Source organism: Xyrauchen texanus, chromosome 41 (genome assembly GCF_025860055.1).
Source record: "Xyrauchen texanus isolate HMW12.3.18 chromosome 41, RBS_HiC_50CHRs, whole genome shotgun sequence".
Classification (NCBI taxonomy): domain Eukaryota; kingdom Metazoa; phylum Chordata; class Actinopteri; order Cypriniformes; family Catostomidae; genus Xyrauchen; species Xyrauchen texanus.
In genome coordinates this window covers 7,744,021-7,761,998 of record NC_068316.1, presented here as the reverse complement: position 1 = coordinate 7,761,998, position 17,978 = coordinate 7,744,021, and the positions used below count along the sequence as shown (strand labels likewise).

Here is a 17,978-nt window from a genome sequence, read left to right as displayed (position 1 = left end):
TGCAAGATGTGGTTTATGACAAGCTTCCTGTATTGAGAGTGAAAAAAAAACGCACATGATACAATGGACAATGTTCAACAGTTTACAAAGTAAATAAATTTGATTGTCATTATCAGCTACCAACAAAATAATGCTTAAAAATAAAATGCATAAATGTTAATAATTATTCATATAAAAATAATCATTATTTATTTGTCAATATTTTTATAGAAAATATATTTTCATATTGTTATTATTACAAAAAATGTATTTTTTAATAATAATTGTTATATATGTAGGATGTACTTCATATGTATTTAGTGTGTAATTATCAGTCATCAGCAAAAGTATACAGTGCTTATAATATAATTGTATAATAATAATACAATAACAACAATAAAGATAATTGTACATCAAATTAGTAAAAAATTTAATAAATAAATGACACAAAATCATGTCCTGAGTTGTGGCAAGCTATACTCTATCTAATACTTTTCTTTTTTAAAACAGCATTTTGCTAATTTTATAATTATAATGATGACCTCGTAATAACCCTTAAATGCAAGGCAATTTCACAAAACACTTTTACATATTCAGGTTTTTAGAGTCCTGGGACGTACAGTACATCTATCACAAATGGATCTTCAATATGCCCAGACAGTGTCAAGTTAGAAAATGATATTGAAGCAATACCACACTCGCAATCGTGCTATATGGCCCTACATCAGCACTACCGATGTAGGGCCATATAGCATGATTGCGAGTGTGATATTGCTTATATACAACAGTTCATTGAACAAGTACATTTAAAAAAAAAAAATAGGAAAATGTCATAAAAAAACGCATTTGTGCATGAAACTACTTTCTTACGCGACGGATCAGAAACTACCAATTCTGGTTCAAAACAAATGATGCGTCCAAGACTCGTTAGTAATTCAAAAATGTCACTTCAGAAACAGTATCACGGCTTGTGCTGTTTCAAACAAGTTATTGGATAAACAAGGATGGATGTGTGCGTGTGTGTGAGAGAGAGAGAGTGAGAGAGAGAGTGAGAGAGAGAGAGAGAGAGAGATGGAGCATGTGTGATTACCTATTGTCCCAAGCAGAGATGCTGTCAGCTTTCTGAAGGTCAGCCTACTCAGTGCAAAAATAGTGCCCTATTTCGCGGTAGCCGGTGCAAGAGTCGATCACTATAGAAACCGCAATGTCCTCCCCCATTTTAAAAAGCAGCCATTGTATAATTAATCACTCTGTTGTTTCTCTAAGCTGTGATGAACCGTAATGCTGAAATTGTTCATTTAAAGTTATTTCCTAGCTTTAGTAGTGTAGTAGTGATACAAGCGATCATTAAGAGCTGTTGTATGTAAACGGCTGACACGGATTCACTTCACGTCACCTAACTGGCTCATATTACAGACAAAAATTATATTTTATCACCACCTGCTGGCTAACAAATGTAATAAATATAAAAAAGACAAACTATAGCTTTTAACAGATCTGCACAACTCTCACACTTTAGTTTAGAACAACACGAACACAAGCGGAGTGATACACAAACAGTGAAGCGTCGGAGTGCTGATGGTGTCAGACCATCAGTGCTCATGGAACATCTCTCGTCCAATCAGATTCGAGGACCGGAACTAACTGTTATATATAATAAAATATCTTTTGATATATTTTTATGTTATATTTTTCATATATCAAAGAGATAATGCAACAAATCAGGACAAATGTAGAACAAGATTTATTACTTGCACAATTACATTTCATGACATGCAACTGACTGATAAACACATATTGAACTACACATAACACACAAAATACACATAACCTGCATATAAGTATCTTCTCAGGTGCTTACTGAGTCTAAATAGATGCACAACTTACATAATTTCAGTAGTACACCCAACTGACAATAGTCATATAATACTGTTCATGTGTTGTACTTGTTATAGTTAACTTTCATGTTGTTTCATCAAATAGCAATGTCAAATTTCATTCATCCACTACCACAAGGCTGAGCTGTTGAATTACCCACGCCCCCTTTTTCCAAAACCCTGCACCCAAAGATACCAAATGAGCTTTATTGAGACCGACATTGTGCAGAAGAGGTTGATAAAAACAACAGCAGCAAATTAGCTCCATTATCTGACACCTGTAATAAGCAACATGGCATAAAAATGGCATTAAGCTTCAATGATGCCATGCAACTGCTATACTATGAGAACGTGCAAAATGATTGGCAGGTTTGAAAGTGTCAAAGACAGCGGACACATTATTGTTTGCTGTTTACAGACTCTAGTGCGCTCACAGAGACCAGTGAGATATCTCACAACACTTATTTCATTAATATCTTTCAGGGAACATTTTTTTGCAAACCTTTCCATTAAAAAATTGCTTACAGCACTTATTATTCCTCTTTTTTTTTTTTTGAGTGTGTGTTTGTGTTCTATTATTTTTAAGAGAAATATTGAGGAACACTAAAGAGGTGTGGGCACAACTCCAAAATGGGGATGAGGTACAGAGGGTGGAATGGGTCACTAAAGACCCGAGCTGTGTTTAAGGGTTAATGGAGAGACTACATGGAACATTTGTACTTTTAAAAAGTAATTTGTCACACTACAGGATCATTTCAAATGAAAGGTAATTAAAAGTTAAAAACTAAAAAAAAAAAAAATGGGGACCACCAGACACACTACCTAAAATATAAATGTCCCGTTATACATTCATATGAAATTTTAACCTAAAATCTTTATTGATAAAAAAAGCTGTTATGCATGCTACGCATCAACTACTGTACAGCACACATCTATAAAATAACATTTTATTTTTCAGTGTGTTAATGTCAACCACAGAAATAGCAATAAAACATCATGTCGTTGATCTTTAGTAACATCATTATTTAAAATTCTATTTACAGTAGATAGATCAAGCAGATATGAAGATTATAAGGCTTGTGCTGGGAAAGAGAGTTTACAGTGGAAGCATTCCAGTGGCTTTCTCATCAATCATTAACATACACACACAAAATATCAGGTCCTGCACATGTCTACACTACAGAATGAATGCAGTCCTCTTACATAAGCATACAGTGGTGGCAAAATAGCATAGTGTTGGGATCAAACGGTAATATCATGACACTTTGATATTATATTACATGCATATGGTCCTTACAAGGTAGTCCAAGGAAAACCGTGATATTATGGTATTTTCAAAAACAAGGGACACGAACACTGTCCTCCACTGTATTTTTGTTTGTTTGTTAGTGAAATACCTTTAGACTTTTTACCCAATAAAATGGGATGTATTTGATACACCTTATAGTGAATGAGGCACTACCAAAACATGGGCTCTTTTGGCACCATTTCTTACCACTTTTGGCCAACGTAAAGCTTTTGTTTTACTCTTGAACACAAACTGGTCTTTGGTCGGGAACTGGTGACTAGAGAGAAACGTATACAGAGCTTTCATGCGGAAGGTAAAAGGTCAAATGAGTGTCTAATCCAAATGACCTCTCACTTACTTTTGATATGTGTGCCAAATGTCAGATCTTCATCTTCTCAAAGATTTCTTAAAGGAACAGAACTGAATTCACAAGGTCTAATCAGAACCTCTTTCAATCAGACACAATCTTTATGACTGTTTTTCAAAGACAGGAAAGAAAATACCACAAACAGACATTTTGTTACAGGTTTCTACTTTTTTTAATGAAAACGTACAGCAAACGCACAGTGGTGAATTTCCATTTGCTTTATCTGTGACGTGTTACGACAGTGACATTTCATACAGTTCTTACGCACAACAACATTTCTGCAGACACAAATTCCTTCCACATCAAGTAATGCCAACAATGATGTTGGCATCATCTTGGCGTAAACAAGTGCATATGCAACCTTTAGTCGATTACAGACATTGAATGGTAGTACAAGGCTTCCTGGTTTTCAAATCACCATACCAGTTAAAGTGCACCAAAAAACAACTTGCACACATCCAGACCAACCATGCTGCAGAGAGCACTACAGTCACTTAGTAGCTTTAAGTATCCATAATGAAAGGTTAATTGATGAGAAAAAGGCAATATTGGTTCTTTTTGAGTTTCTAAATTCCAGTGACATTAATTTGTATGCCTAATTCTCCTCATTTCATTAATTAAGCAATTAAGTGCACAAACATGACACATATTTCCTTGGTATACACCCATACACACACTTAACGGATGTCCCATAAATTGGACTGCATAAATTACAAATTATATACAATCGTCGAGGACAAAAGTAGTGTTAACAAATCTTTAAACACATTTCTATCCCAAAAAGGTTACAGTTGATTAAAAATAATCTCCTACATTAGGTTGACTGGCGTTGAATAGCTAGGGCCCCTTGCTGGGGCTGTGTGTTTGTACGTGGTATTGTCGCTCCTCTCTAAGAGCCAAACTCCACAGTTTCCGGGGTGATAGGTTTGAATTCGTAGTTTCCTCTGCCGTCCATATGGAGGTAGTACTACAAAGAAAAGACAATTCATACTTTCACAAACATATTGTAAAAAAAAAACTAATGATAAATACCAGCAGGGACTAAAATTAAGTCGTTTTTAGAAGAATATCTCAGCTCTGTATGTGCATACAATGCAAGTGAATGGTGACTAAAAATTACATAAAGGTAGCAAAAGAGTAACCCATATGACTCCAGTGGTTAAATGCATATCTTTAGAAGTTATATGATAGATGTGGGTGAGAAACAGATCAAAATGTTGGTCCTATTTTACTATAAATATCCACCTTCATTTTGACTTCCACATTTGTGCATATCACCACCTACTGGGCAGGGAGGAGAAGTTATAGTAAAAAAGGACTTAAATATTGATCTTTTTCTCACCCACACCTTTCACATCACTGCTGAAGATATTCATTTAACCAATACCAGTTGAGAATAAAAATGTGGCTTAGCATGGCAATACAAACTACCAGCCTGTCTTCTATTCTATTCATTGTAAATCAAGAAAAAATTTCAGCTATACAAAATAAAGTATTACTGTTCTATAACTAAAATGGAAAAAGCCTTTTAATGTAAACTGTCAACGCAGTAAATGAACTGAAACCTTTAGTTTCGATGCGTTTGCAATTTCTTCAATTGCACTATTATATTCCACCATTGTGAGCCAAGGAAGCATTTCTGATATACAACATGCAGTCTTACTGTACTATAACTTTGTTACCCAAATGTACACCAGGCTCCAGATAACCTCTTTTATAATAGTAATTAATAGTAAAACATTTAAATGTTACTGGAACTAAAATGAACAATTCCCACTTTTTCCCATTTTTGTCTCAGCCTCAGGTGTGCTCAAAGAGCAAAATTATTTATCTTGTAACACTATGCACTTTAAAACCTGATCAAACACCATTCCTGTGAAATATGGTTTCAAGACCGAGTCTGGTCTCGAGTACAACAACACTGTCAACACTTCCTCATAACAGGGGCAGCTGCACTGCTCTCACCACATGATGTTTCCACAGGGACTTTCTGTGAGAGACGGTGAACAGAGTGATTCCAACCTGCCAGAAACACAGAGGAATAAATCACATACAGGGAAATAACATTTGACTGAAATATGATGTGAGAAAATCTCATGAGTCTTGAGGAGCTTCTTTAAAAATGTCTTTAGTGCAATGAGAGGGTAACAGAAATACAAGGTTTAGGCACCGTTCTGCAGTGACTGTAGATGAAATCCTCCACGTCCACACTCACGGCACTGGTGCACTCATCCAGAATGGCAAACTGGGGCTTATGGTAGAAGAGCCGAGCCATCTGAAGGAAAATTGACACTAGGTTACACATGCGGCAACAATAGTGCCCTCTAAGCATTATTTTAGAAACCTTATGTGCATCTCTAAATCTATGTTCATAAACATTCTAATCAAATAGACAAAAAATTAGGCTTTAAAGATGGCAGGATTGACACTTTAAACTTTTAAGGAATACTTCATCCAAAAATGAAAATTCTCTCATTATTTAGTCACCCTCATGCCATTCCAGATGTGTATGACTTTTCTTTCTTCTACTGAACTCAAAGATTTTTAGAAGAATGTCTCAGCTCTGTAGGTGCATACAATGCAAGTGAATGGTGACAAGAACTTTAAAGCTGAAATAAAAAAAAATAAAAATAAAAAAAAAAATCACAAAGGTAGCAAAAGAGTAATCTATATAACTCCAGTGGTTAAGTGCATTTCTTTAGAAGTTATATGATAGATGAGGGTGAGAAACAGATAAATATTTAAGTCCTATTTTACTATAAATGTCCACCTTCATTTTGACTTCCACATTCATGCATACCGCCACCTACTGGGCAGGGAGGAGAATTTATAGTAAAAAATGACTTTTTATTTTTCTCACCCACACCTTTCACATCATTGCTGAAGATATTAATTTACCCACTGGAGTCATATGAATGACTTTTATGCTGCCTTTATATGCTTTTTTGACCTTCAAAGTTCTGGTCACCATTCACTTGCATTGTATGGACCTACAAAGCTGAGATATTTTTCAAAAAATATTTGTTTGTGCTCAGCAGAAGAAAGTCAAACACATCTGGGATGACTTGAGGGTGAGTAAATGATGAGAGAATTTTCATTTTTGTGTGAACTATTCCTTTAATGCTGGGTTCCTGTTACGCTGGATTTACTGTAATAAAAAATTCCCAACTACTTGTTCATGTTCACTTTCATTATAAGATGGAACTCTAAATTTTAAGAAAAGTCAGACTTCTCCCACTTGACCATTGTGACGTGGTGTTATGTGTGTTGCCACCAGAAAAAAAAAATATTTCTTAAGTCAAAGGGTGTAAAAATGTTTTGCTTATACGCATACTAATCAATTGACATAATTTTGGCTTAAAAGCATCACACAGTTGTTGGCAGTGTTATCATCTTCAATGAAAATTAACTGAAATAAAAATAGACATTTTCAATTCAAAACTGAAACCTACAAAATTAAAATAACATAAAAATGGGTGCAAATTATTTTCATTTTTGATATACATATTATAAAATGTAAAACCTTTACAACCTGCCTACATTAAACATAAAGCCTCTTGATAGTGATGACACTAAACGCACAGACAAATTTAGCTCATTTTAATTATATCAGTAAACGCATCAAATATTTATTATCTAAGTGAAAACTTATGCAAACTAAATTGGAATTACAAATAGAAAAAAATAAAAATAATTAAATACATTTTTTTACTGTACTTATCTTATCTCCCTGCAGTGACTGCACACTACTGTACACCACTTTGCATTACAGTACGCAACTTTACGTGTAGGTGACTTATTTTGCCGCTCTTTAAAATGTCTCCGTTTTCTTTTTTTACCGCCATTCTCTGCTTTTCTCCTCCACTGAGCACGTCCATCCAATCTTGAACTATGTCCCAGGAGCCCTCTCTCTCCAAGATGTGTCCTAACTGGACATTATCCAGGTATTCCTTCAACACCTGTTACACAGTTCAGGTGAACAAAGTGAGGTTAAGAGTGGATAAGAGAGTTAGTGTAACTTACTAACTCAAAAGCTGATGGTGAGCTGTACATTTTGTATTATTTTAGATTTTAAAAACTACCTGGTCAGAGATCCCCTTCTTCTTTTGATCCTCATTGGTATCTGGGTAGATCACTTGATCCCTCAGCGAACCAATAGTCATGTAAGGCCTCTGAATGGAAACACAAAAAGAGAAGTTATTCAAATCGTGTGGGCCATTCTTACATTCTGCCGTGGTTAAAGTGGTATTTGTTCTGCAAAAATCCACTTAAAGATCTACCTGAGGCACGTAAAAGAGCTTCCCCCTCTCTGGTTTCGTCAAACTGCCACCAAACAACGGCCACAACTAGGCAGAGACCAAAGAACTGCATTTAACACTTTGTAGCATGAATATAATTAATTGCCAAGATAAAAAAATGCCATAACCTCCCTTCAGTGCAGACAAGGACAGAAGTGCTTACCTCCCCAAGAACTCTAAAAAGGGAACTCTTTCCACACCCATTGGGGCCACACACCAAAACATTTGATCCCGATTTCACCTTTGAAGAAAAATACACAATCAGGAGCACTCGGCACATTAAAAAATACTCTTGACATGTGCGTACAAACTGTATAAATATTATGTAATCTGGCCACCTCAAAGAACTCAAGATAAAATTAAACCAATGTTTGATGCCTTTGATAACTTCGAATAACGACCACCATTTGGCCAAATGATTTGTAGAAATAACATAGAACCCACCTCGAAACACATGTCTCTGATCAGAATATCTCCATTAGGTGTAGCCAGTGGTGTGTGGTCAAACCTGAAGAAAAATCCTGAGGTCAACACAGTGTTGATTCTCTAAACTAGTGACCCTCCAAGCAAGGTCAAACTCACTTTGATTAAACCCTAGTTAGCTGTCTCGTTGTCTCACTTTTGCATGTTGCTAAGCTTACAATTTAAAACTCCAATAATCACAAAAAATATTTAAAATATTTAAATTAGATTGAACTAGATTTTATATCGATATTATTAATTACTGTATAATTACTGAATAAAATATTGTTATTAAGTGATCTGCCAAAATGGATGATCATTTTGTTGTAATGCATCCTGGGAATGCCTTGTCAGCAATGGATACATTTAATGCCACCTTTGACCAAAATGAGGTCTCTTCATTTAAATTATACTTTAGCCTTGTGTCTATGATGCCTGAAAATGTTGCCTAGGTAGGCAGATCAGTCAGTTTTGGAACAGAACCTACAGAAACACATCCTGAGAGATTGAGGAAAGGAGGCGGTGGCTCTCACTTGATAATGTTGTCGACATTGATGATTTTTCCACTCCCTGGTATCAACGTGAGCTTTTCTGAACCGTCTGTTAATAAAAAACATGAACAATTTAAAATCTCACTCTAAAAAAATTAATCTGTAGTTACCAGAAATTAGATGTTTTTTTTTCTCCCCAATTTGGAATGCCCAAATCTAAGTCCTTGTGGTGGCGTAATGACCCGCCTCAATCCGGATGGTGGAGGACAAGTTGAACTTGTATTGAATCCGGAAAATTCCTTTAAGGTAACTTACCAGTTAACAAATTACATATTTTTACTGTAGCATTTTTACATTCTTTTATTGTTAAAATTATGGCAATTATTGAACTCTCTCGAGGTTGGTTTGAAACTCGAGTCTTTAAAAGCTCACCTTTCTCTGATTGATGCACCATGGTACGCTCGTATTTACCAGAATTCAGCTCTTTCAGGACCTTCATAAGCTCAGTGATACGAGCAGTGAATCTGAGTGGAGAGACAAACAAATCTTACAGTCTTGTACTGAAATTTCAAAGCAATGTCCTTGGCATAAGTTATGAAGGAAACATAATTGTTGGTGAAACCTGAGCAAAGAATCTTGGCTACAGACAAAATGGTTAGGGCTGCTGGAAAAAAGCCATATCGTACCCAACCCAAACTCTTAAGCATTGGTTGCTCTACTGGATCATCAATAAAATGTAATGCAAGTCTACATATGTGTCACTTCAATGGCAGGTAACCAAATAATATTATTGCATGCCAATATTAATGGCGACGGGTGAATTGTATTACCCTGAGAGACGTGTCATTTCTCTGCCTGCAAGTACAATTCTGCCCAACGCCTGCGACATACGCAGCAGCATGCGACCGCTCTGATAGTAGTCCTGCAGGAAAACACATACTGAGTTCAATTGTGCTCTAGTCCAAAGGATATAAATTATTAGCTGTATGTACATTCTGACAACACTAAAATTAAATGATGATGTGAAAGCTGATGCTGTCTTTACTACAACACATCCAAACTGTGTAGCAAAATTGCATTTACAGAAGTCCAAAACCCTCAAAGTCAACATGAACATCATAACATACCCCAATTACTCTCGTAATGAATGCCCCTGGGTTTATTGTGCACAGTTCAGAGCATGCCATTCTAAAGATAAACAAATGTTTTCAAAATCTTTCATCCAAAATGAATCCTTTTCTCCGCCTCTACATTGATTTATTTACTGAAGATGTAATCAAGGCACATGGGGTGGGAAAAGCAATAAAATATCAACCAATAATATCATACCCTAGCAAATCAGGATCCAGTCAAACCCTGATAGATAATTTGCTAGGTGCACAAGATGTGCCGGTGAACTTTCACCACGCAAGTGTGTGCATGATTATATCCGGTCGTATGAGGGCTTATGTAACTGAGTGAGAGCACACAGTAGTCACGATAGTGTAAGCGGGGCTTTATTGTTGCTTTGAGAAGAGACTTCCAAAGGAGACTTGTAAAAGACTTAGTAGATGCCATATCTTACCAAATCAGTATCCAAGCCTAGCATTGTTTGTTCATATTCAAAGAAACTTAAGATAAGCTACTGCTGTTTCTGATGTTTATTATCATTTCTTACCTTCATAATCATCGATGTAACTGCATACATACTGGAAAGTGTTAAGAGAAATTTGTTGTGTTATGCATTTGACTGGCTTGCATTGAGAGCTCTTCCTGAATTTTTCTTGTACAGTACAGTATGTGTGTGTGAAGCGGGAGACTGTGTGCAGAAGGGATTCACCGCTGTTTCAATTGTGTTTTACCTAAGACAGAGAGTAAAGCGTGGTTGTGGCCAACAGCAGCCTTAACTAAACAAACTGTTAAGGAGATCGGACTCCCGTGTCTTCATTGCAACGCTACAAGCTCTAAACCAGAAATCAAACATGGCGTCTTGTTTGACCATTTTCGAGCCCATTATTTCCCACTGAATATTTTATTTCACACTGAAATGTGTCACATTACAGAATTCTATTATTTATATTTTTTTAAATAAATGTATCCCAATTTGGAATGCCCAATTCCCTAATGCACTCAAAGTCCTCGTGGTGGCGTAGTGACTCAATCCGGGTGGCGTAGGACGAATCTCAGTTGCCTCCGCGTCTGAGATCCTCAATCCCCGCATCTTATCACGTAGCTTGTTGAGCGCATTACTGCGGAGGACTAGTGCATGTTGAGGCCCACGCTATTCTCCGCGGCATCCACGCACAACCCACCACGCACCCCACAGAGAGCGAGAACCACATTATAGCGACCACGAGGAGGTTAACCTAACGTGACTACCCACCCTAGCAATCGTGCCAATTGGTTGCTTAGGAAGCCTGACTAGAATCACTCAGCACTCCCTGGATTCGAACTTGCGACTCCAGGTGAGGTAGTCAGCGTCTTTACTTGCTGAGCTACACAGGCCCCAAAACATGGTGTTTAATGTTGTCTTTAACACACAAATCCATGAGCAAGGAAGCACAGGGAGTCTGGAATAAAGCTTTACCTCCAGTAATTCAGCATGTGAACTGTTCAAATGTCGAGGGTGAGACAAATCAAGAAAAGGACGACTGACGACCAAATAACCCACAACAGTCGCAAAATCTGGAACAAGAGAGAGATCAATGTATTCTTCTTTTTCTTTCCATAATTAGGTATGTATTACCTAGTCCTGACAATGTAGCTTCATCTTACACTTGGCAATGATGCTGTCCACCATGCCCATGGAGAAACGGAAGAAGATGAAATTGTGCAGATGATCGACCTGCAAAAAAGTAACAATGTCATGAATGCCTAGATAACTACAGCTCAGAGCTTCACACATTTATGTTAATCATTTTACCAAATTTTAATCAAGTTCTAGAAAAGTAATCCAATCCTGTGGTTAAATGCTCACCAACTTCTTGAAGGTTGAGTGAATTGTCTGTTTCTCCCTGACATTTCCATTGTAGAAGGCAATCTCTTCACTGAGAAAAAAAAAAGACATTTATCATCAACATTAAAAAAAGAAAAGTACGTTTTTTGCATTAAATGACAAAACAAAAATCTAAATTTGTATACCATTGAATGTATAGATAGGACTGTTCACCTGTTTGTTATAAGACGAGAGTTGACGTATCGGTATTCTCCTTCATACTTCTGTTCGGTCACTGTCATCTTTCCGATTGGCCTGCGCAGACGGGTCAGGAAAAGGCCGGAGATCAGCAGGTAGGCCATCATCGTTGTGGGACCCTTTGCAAACATACTAATGCATCCTTTAACAGTCCAATGGCATTTATTCAGAAAAAGCATTTAAAATGACTCTCTCCATCACTCACCTGAGCTCCGATCGCTGTTGTCAGTTTGAAAATGTACAATCCGATATCCAACAGCGGCTGAAAGTGTACAAATTATTTTGAAACACCTTGAAAATACTGTTAAACTGAAGCAAAGACAGATCTCATCTTATGAGAGTAAAACATTATTAAGCCAGTTTTACCTTGCTGAGATTGGAGTAAAGATCCACCACACTATTACAGAACTTTTCCACATCCTGTGTCAGCAGCTGATCAGCATTAGCGATGCGGTTATCCAGGTTTCCCATTTTGTAGTATGTATATCCCCTGAGTGAACCCAAATACAATGAGATCTGAACATGTTCATGAACTTTCATAACATGTTCATGAACTTTCTATTTATCATCATTACATTAAGATTGTAGGTTAAAATAAGAACTTATAGAAATGAATAGAACGTGCTGTGACTGGTCACAATTTCAGTTGATCAACTTTTTGCCTTCACTCATTCATTTTAAATGGCTCAGCAGTGTGACAAATAATTTTTTTAAGTAGGGTACGACAGGGCTAAAGGCCCCCTGGGGTAAAAGGCACTTTTGATTTTATTTTCTTTCAAAACACTCAACAGCAACAAAATCTACCACAGAACTTTCCTTAACACCTGTTTGTCACTATACACTGTAAAATATTCCTGATCCATGAGATCATTGCACGTAATGTCTAAAGTTAGCTATTGAGATGATTCAATCAAATGTTTTTTAATAAATGCCCAATAAGTGAAAATAAAATGCCAAATGTGACAAATGCCAAATGTGACGGAAATGAACAAAAAAATGTTTAACTCAAAGTATGGGTTAAAAGGTAGAGGTAGACTGATTTATTGGTTTTACCGATTAATCTGTGCCGATTGTTGTTACTACCGGTTCTTGGCAAAGATCTATGCCGATAGTTTTCCTCCCTCATCAATAAACCTCATCTGGTGCAAAATATAGGCTATAAAAATAACTTTATTTGGTCAATTCTTACATATAGAGCAATGTAAGAAGGCCAAGTCTCTGTCATTTCAAAATAAGAATCCCCTGTGTAATTGACAAAATGACTTTTTTAAAGTTGAAATACCTGCATCATGCAACAAATTTACATTTTTCTGGTTATTGAGATTTTGGTTGTACAATTAACTGTTTTGGGATTTTATTAGATTAGGTTTTTGTAGCCTCAAAGTCTGTATCCTACATAGTAAGGAAAATCTAAGAAATGATATACTCAATATTATAATTTTTTTATATATATTATTAAATTAAGTGGTTATCAGACTTTTCCACCACCTTAGTTATCATTATTGGCAAAATCCACGATCGTCAACCTCTAGTAAAACACTCCCTTGCCACTTTAAAAAATAATAATAAATAAATAAAAATGTATTGCTCCATCAATATTCTATAAAAAGAAATGTTTTTTTTTAATCTTGATTTTCCTTAAGGTGTGCCTTTATCCCCACTGTACAAAGTCTCAGAACTAATATGAGGTCATAAAAGCTCCGTGCATAATTATAGATGTCAAACCACAGGACATGTTAACTTCCCAAAATATATCACATCAAATAGCCATAAAGAGGTTTAAGTTGAAGGATGGTTGGAAGAAAGTTACGGGCAGTAAAAGACATTACTTGAGGTACTCATCGTAAAGATGTTTGGTGAGTCTCACACGAAAGCACAGCTTCAGTTCGTACAGGCCCAACTTCAGGAAGTTGTTCACCAGGGCGATCTGAAAAAGTGGAAATCATAGGCACTTGCGACATTTCATTCCAAGAGATTCATAGTTAAAGCAGATTCTTGTATGTAACTACCACACCGACACAATTATTTAAACAATGCATTTTAAACTGCCAGATGTTTACAGTATGACACATTGCATTTAAGTACTGTTATCAAGTACATATTAGTTTAGCTGGTGGCTTAAAGCTGCAGTTGTTAATAAGCCATTTTAGCCCTAACTGAAGATATTAGACCATTTTTATTCTCAGAATTCCTCTGACATGTAACAACTACAGATACATAGATAACTACAGATATACTAAAACAGAATATCACTGTTCAGATTTTAACTATAAAAAAAAAGAAGAAAAAAAAAAGGAAACCTGACTTTAATAAAAAACAGACACTTACAATGGGCATGGCCGTGATAAAGTTGATTAAGTACTTCTTGAAACCTGTAGTTGACCGACCAATAATTGCACTGCAATCCATAACATGCACAAAAACACATGCAAACATGGACAGGGTTAATAGAGAAGAGAATAAACAGATTGCTGTCCTGACCTTCATGTGCATGAGAAAATTAATGCAAATTATACATCAACAAACACCTTTGGGGAAGCACACATTCATAGCTACAGTAACAAAACACAAATGTGCACTTGAATTGCAGACCAGAGGAACTCTGAGAGGTAAGCATGTAAACACAATGGACTGGTTTGATTGCTAACATGTACTTTAAGTTACGACTGTGATGTAATCACATGACACTACCACATCTGGGTTTAATGTATCGTACATTAGTGAACACAAGTGTTTCCACAGCACATGAAGTTAAATTTACCCCAGGAATGACAGTCAGGTAGGAATAAAAGTGCCTCTTGAATAGTTCGATATCTCTGCTAATGATTCCACTGTCAAAGATTTAAAAAACACAATCAATGTACAATGAATTTAATCTGGGGGCCTGGATTCTATACAAAGATTCAGTGTCTTGATCCAAACCTTTCGATCATAGTGCCGTTCTGTATCATCCAAACGTCACAGTAGGTCCTGGCCACAAGCATCACCGCGATCAAGACCAGGTACCATGTCTGTGCAATAAAAGAAAACACGAATCACTGAGCAGTTATGTGGTCAACCTCACTCCTTAAACTCTGTCACCACTGAGCAGAAGACTATTAGTAACTTTAATGTCAAGGTGACTGCTTGTAAAAGTGGTAAAACTTATTTCAGTTGTCATGCAATTTCATGGAGTCTTTAACAAAAGCAATCAAAAAAGAAGTTTAGAATTACACACCTCTTTACTGAAAAATCCCGGCACCATGACCCTGAGAATCCGTGAGATTCGCATAAAAAAACCCTGTCCACGGCAGCTCTCTCTTTCTTGCCATCTTTCTGTTTGTTGTAAAACAGTACAATGGTTGAAAGTAAAATGAAATGAATGGAGCATATCAGGAAGACCTCGCCAAACATCAATGAATGAACATTGTAAAAGATCAATTCATTTCTCTTACCTCACTGTTCAGATCTTCCGAAGAACCCTTCTTCCTATTGGAAATTTTAAAACTGGTTTCAATACCAGCTTATTATTTCCACAATTTTAAGACATATATAAATACTATGCATCAGCTATATAGTTCAATGTATGCCTAAAACCAGCAATCAAGAGTGATCAGTGTGCAGTTTAATTCATTTTTAACATATAAAACATTATATTTATATGTTACATTTAAAGCAGTTAAAACTAATGTAGGCTTTATTACATTGTTGCAAACTGTGGCAACATTTCTCCAGCCAGCGTTTGCATTGTCTTTATGAAAGAGTTCATTGTTGGACCGTGAGACTGCAAGTTTCCTAAGTGATCATTTCACGATCACGCTCAATGTTCATGTGGACTTTCCATAACTGTATTACTCTAGAAAGGTAAAGATATAGACTGTATATCAAAAGTAAATGAGCTGTCTACCTATGCTGCATTTTTTGGGGTGTCACTGAACCTTTTAAAGCATCACTGGCACGTTCGAACATTTTTAAGAATCATTTGTGCGTTCGAAAATTTGAATCGAAGAATCAGTGGCGCGTTCAGAAGTTCGAAAATAACGTATATAAGCAACCATGCAGTCAAGATAGTCAGCTCCCTACGTTTCTGACACACAGGACACAGCCATGATGCTAGCTCGGGACAACAGCCTCATTTTACTCTAGTTGTACTGGGGTCACACTGACACTGAACTCTGGTCCTGGTCTGAATTCATGTATTACAACATATTGACTTAACCTATGCATACCTGTTCAACCGGGCAGCTATTCGTCTTTGCTTTAGGAAGTATAAAACGAGTAGGACACCGCCAGCTATAGTGGAATTCTTCGCTGTCAAGTACTTACTGACGGATGCCATGTTCACTACTGTATGATGGCCCGGAGAGGAGCGGTGATGCGCATGAGCAGTGAACACACGCCCGGAAGAGACCTGCAGCTTTCAGGACGGGGCGGGGCAGTACATTAGCACGCCCATAACTTACTATCATTGGCTCGGATATCTTTTATTGGTGGAACATGATATGAGATTTTAAAATAGTGTAGTCCGATCATTTTTATTATAGTGCTGTAGCTCGTAAGTGATACGAAATTGTGTTGTACCTCACGGTTCATTGCAAACAGATGTAGTAGTACTAGGAGTCTGACTGAGCATGTTGTTGTTTCAGTCGTGTTGAAAGCAGAGAGCAAAATTACTAACCCCACTATGCCGAAGATTCAACTCTAATTCGGTCCTATTCAGTGTTGAAATAATGTAGCAAGATTATTTTGATTTTAGTGTAAATGACTTTGTGTTGTACCTCACCTGTCATTTCAAACAAATGTTGGACTGAGTCGTATGGACTGATGAGCACTTTTTGTTGATGTGTCTGCTGCTATTCAAATCTGTAAATCAAAAAGTTGTGCATTTTCATATAACGCATGGTTAGAGAAATTAATTAAATTAATTATAATATATGTTAAAAAAGATATGCAGGCTAGGTTAATTGGTGTCTCCAAAAATTGCCCTAGGTGTGGATGTGGAGGTGAGTGTGAGTGTATGTCTGTCTATGTGTGGCCCTGCGATGGACTGGCGACCTGCCCAGGGTGTCCCCCGCCTTTCGCCCAATGTTAGCTGGGATAGGCTCCAGCCCCCCGCGACCCTGTACACAGGATAAGCGGTTGACGATGGATGGATGGATGGATAATATATGTTAATGTTTTAATATCACCATAGAGTGAAAATGGAAAAAAAAAAAAAGTTTAAAAATAACATTTTAATTTATGGCCCAACATATGGGTTATGAAAAACAACAGCACCATCTACTGTAAATTACACTCAAATTTTCACAAAAGTTTTAAAGACATAATGATTCTAAATTTAAACGGATTTTTAAATATGCTAATATTGGGTGACAGAATACAAAAACCTTCTTTGAAGAATTGTAAACGATTATCTCTCCTCCTTGCTCCAAAAAGGTGTGCTCCGTTATTGGCCTAAAAATTACTTTCTAACTGACATGCACACAGAAACCGCCTTCAGTCAATAAATAGTTTGTTACAGTTGAAAATACGGAATATTGCTTGAGGCGTACAGGCTATAACTGTTAATAATGTACTGACGTACCTGTGCATGAGCACCAAACACAAAAAAACACATCATGCTTTTCAGTTGCCATTTGTTTAAAAACATTTTCACGTCAGTTTCAGCTTTTATAAATCCTAATTTGTTCCTCACTTTTAATGTAGGATAAAATCCATGGAATTGAATATCACAAACAAGTAAGCAGTATAATCAAATTGTTTGGCTCAACTAGTTAATATCTCTCAAACAATGATAACACACCAGCAACGACGACCACATCTCCTATCATTTATGTCTATGAAAGAGCCAATGAGACTGTGTTATGGGCGGGGCGACACGTGTAGCTCCGCCCCATATGTAGCCCCACCTCATTCTGCAGGCTGCAGCAGGTTCTTCTCGAAGAGAGAGCGAAGGCAAATGGAAGACTGCTCTACCGGCTACCGTACTCATGATGACAGTAAGGGTTCAGAGAAAAATCGGCAGTTCGACAAAGGCTTAATTTTTGTTGTAGATTTATGGAAAT

The 17,978-nt window shown here is 36.8% G+C and overlaps 1 protein-coding gene across 1 annotated transcript; it reads right to left on the bottom strand.

Annotated features, from left to right (window-relative positions):
• Positions 1-3,671: 3,671 nt before the first annotated feature.
• On the bottom strand, positions 3,672-16,287 carry abcd3a (ATP-binding cassette, sub-family D (ALD), member 3a). The gene is given in 24 exon segments (XM_052114188.1): positions 3,672-4,478; positions 5,477-5,533; positions 5,682-5,786; positions 7,351-7,470; positions 7,594-7,683; positions 7,792-7,857; positions 7,973-8,050; positions 8,254-8,317; positions 8,805-8,871; positions 9,195-9,286; positions 9,593-9,684; positions 11,329-11,426; positions 11,517-11,586; positions 11,719-11,788; positions 11,911-12,053; positions 12,140-12,196; positions 12,301-12,424; positions 13,764-13,861; positions 14,263-14,332; positions 14,857-14,945; positions 15,152-15,213; positions 15,216-15,249; positions 15,369-15,402; positions 16,143-16,287. Coding segments are annotated over 24 exon segments (1,968 nt in total). The 5' UTR covers positions 16,253-16,287; the 3' UTR covers positions 3,672-4,400.
• Positions 16,288-17,978: the final 1,691 nt, after the last annotated feature.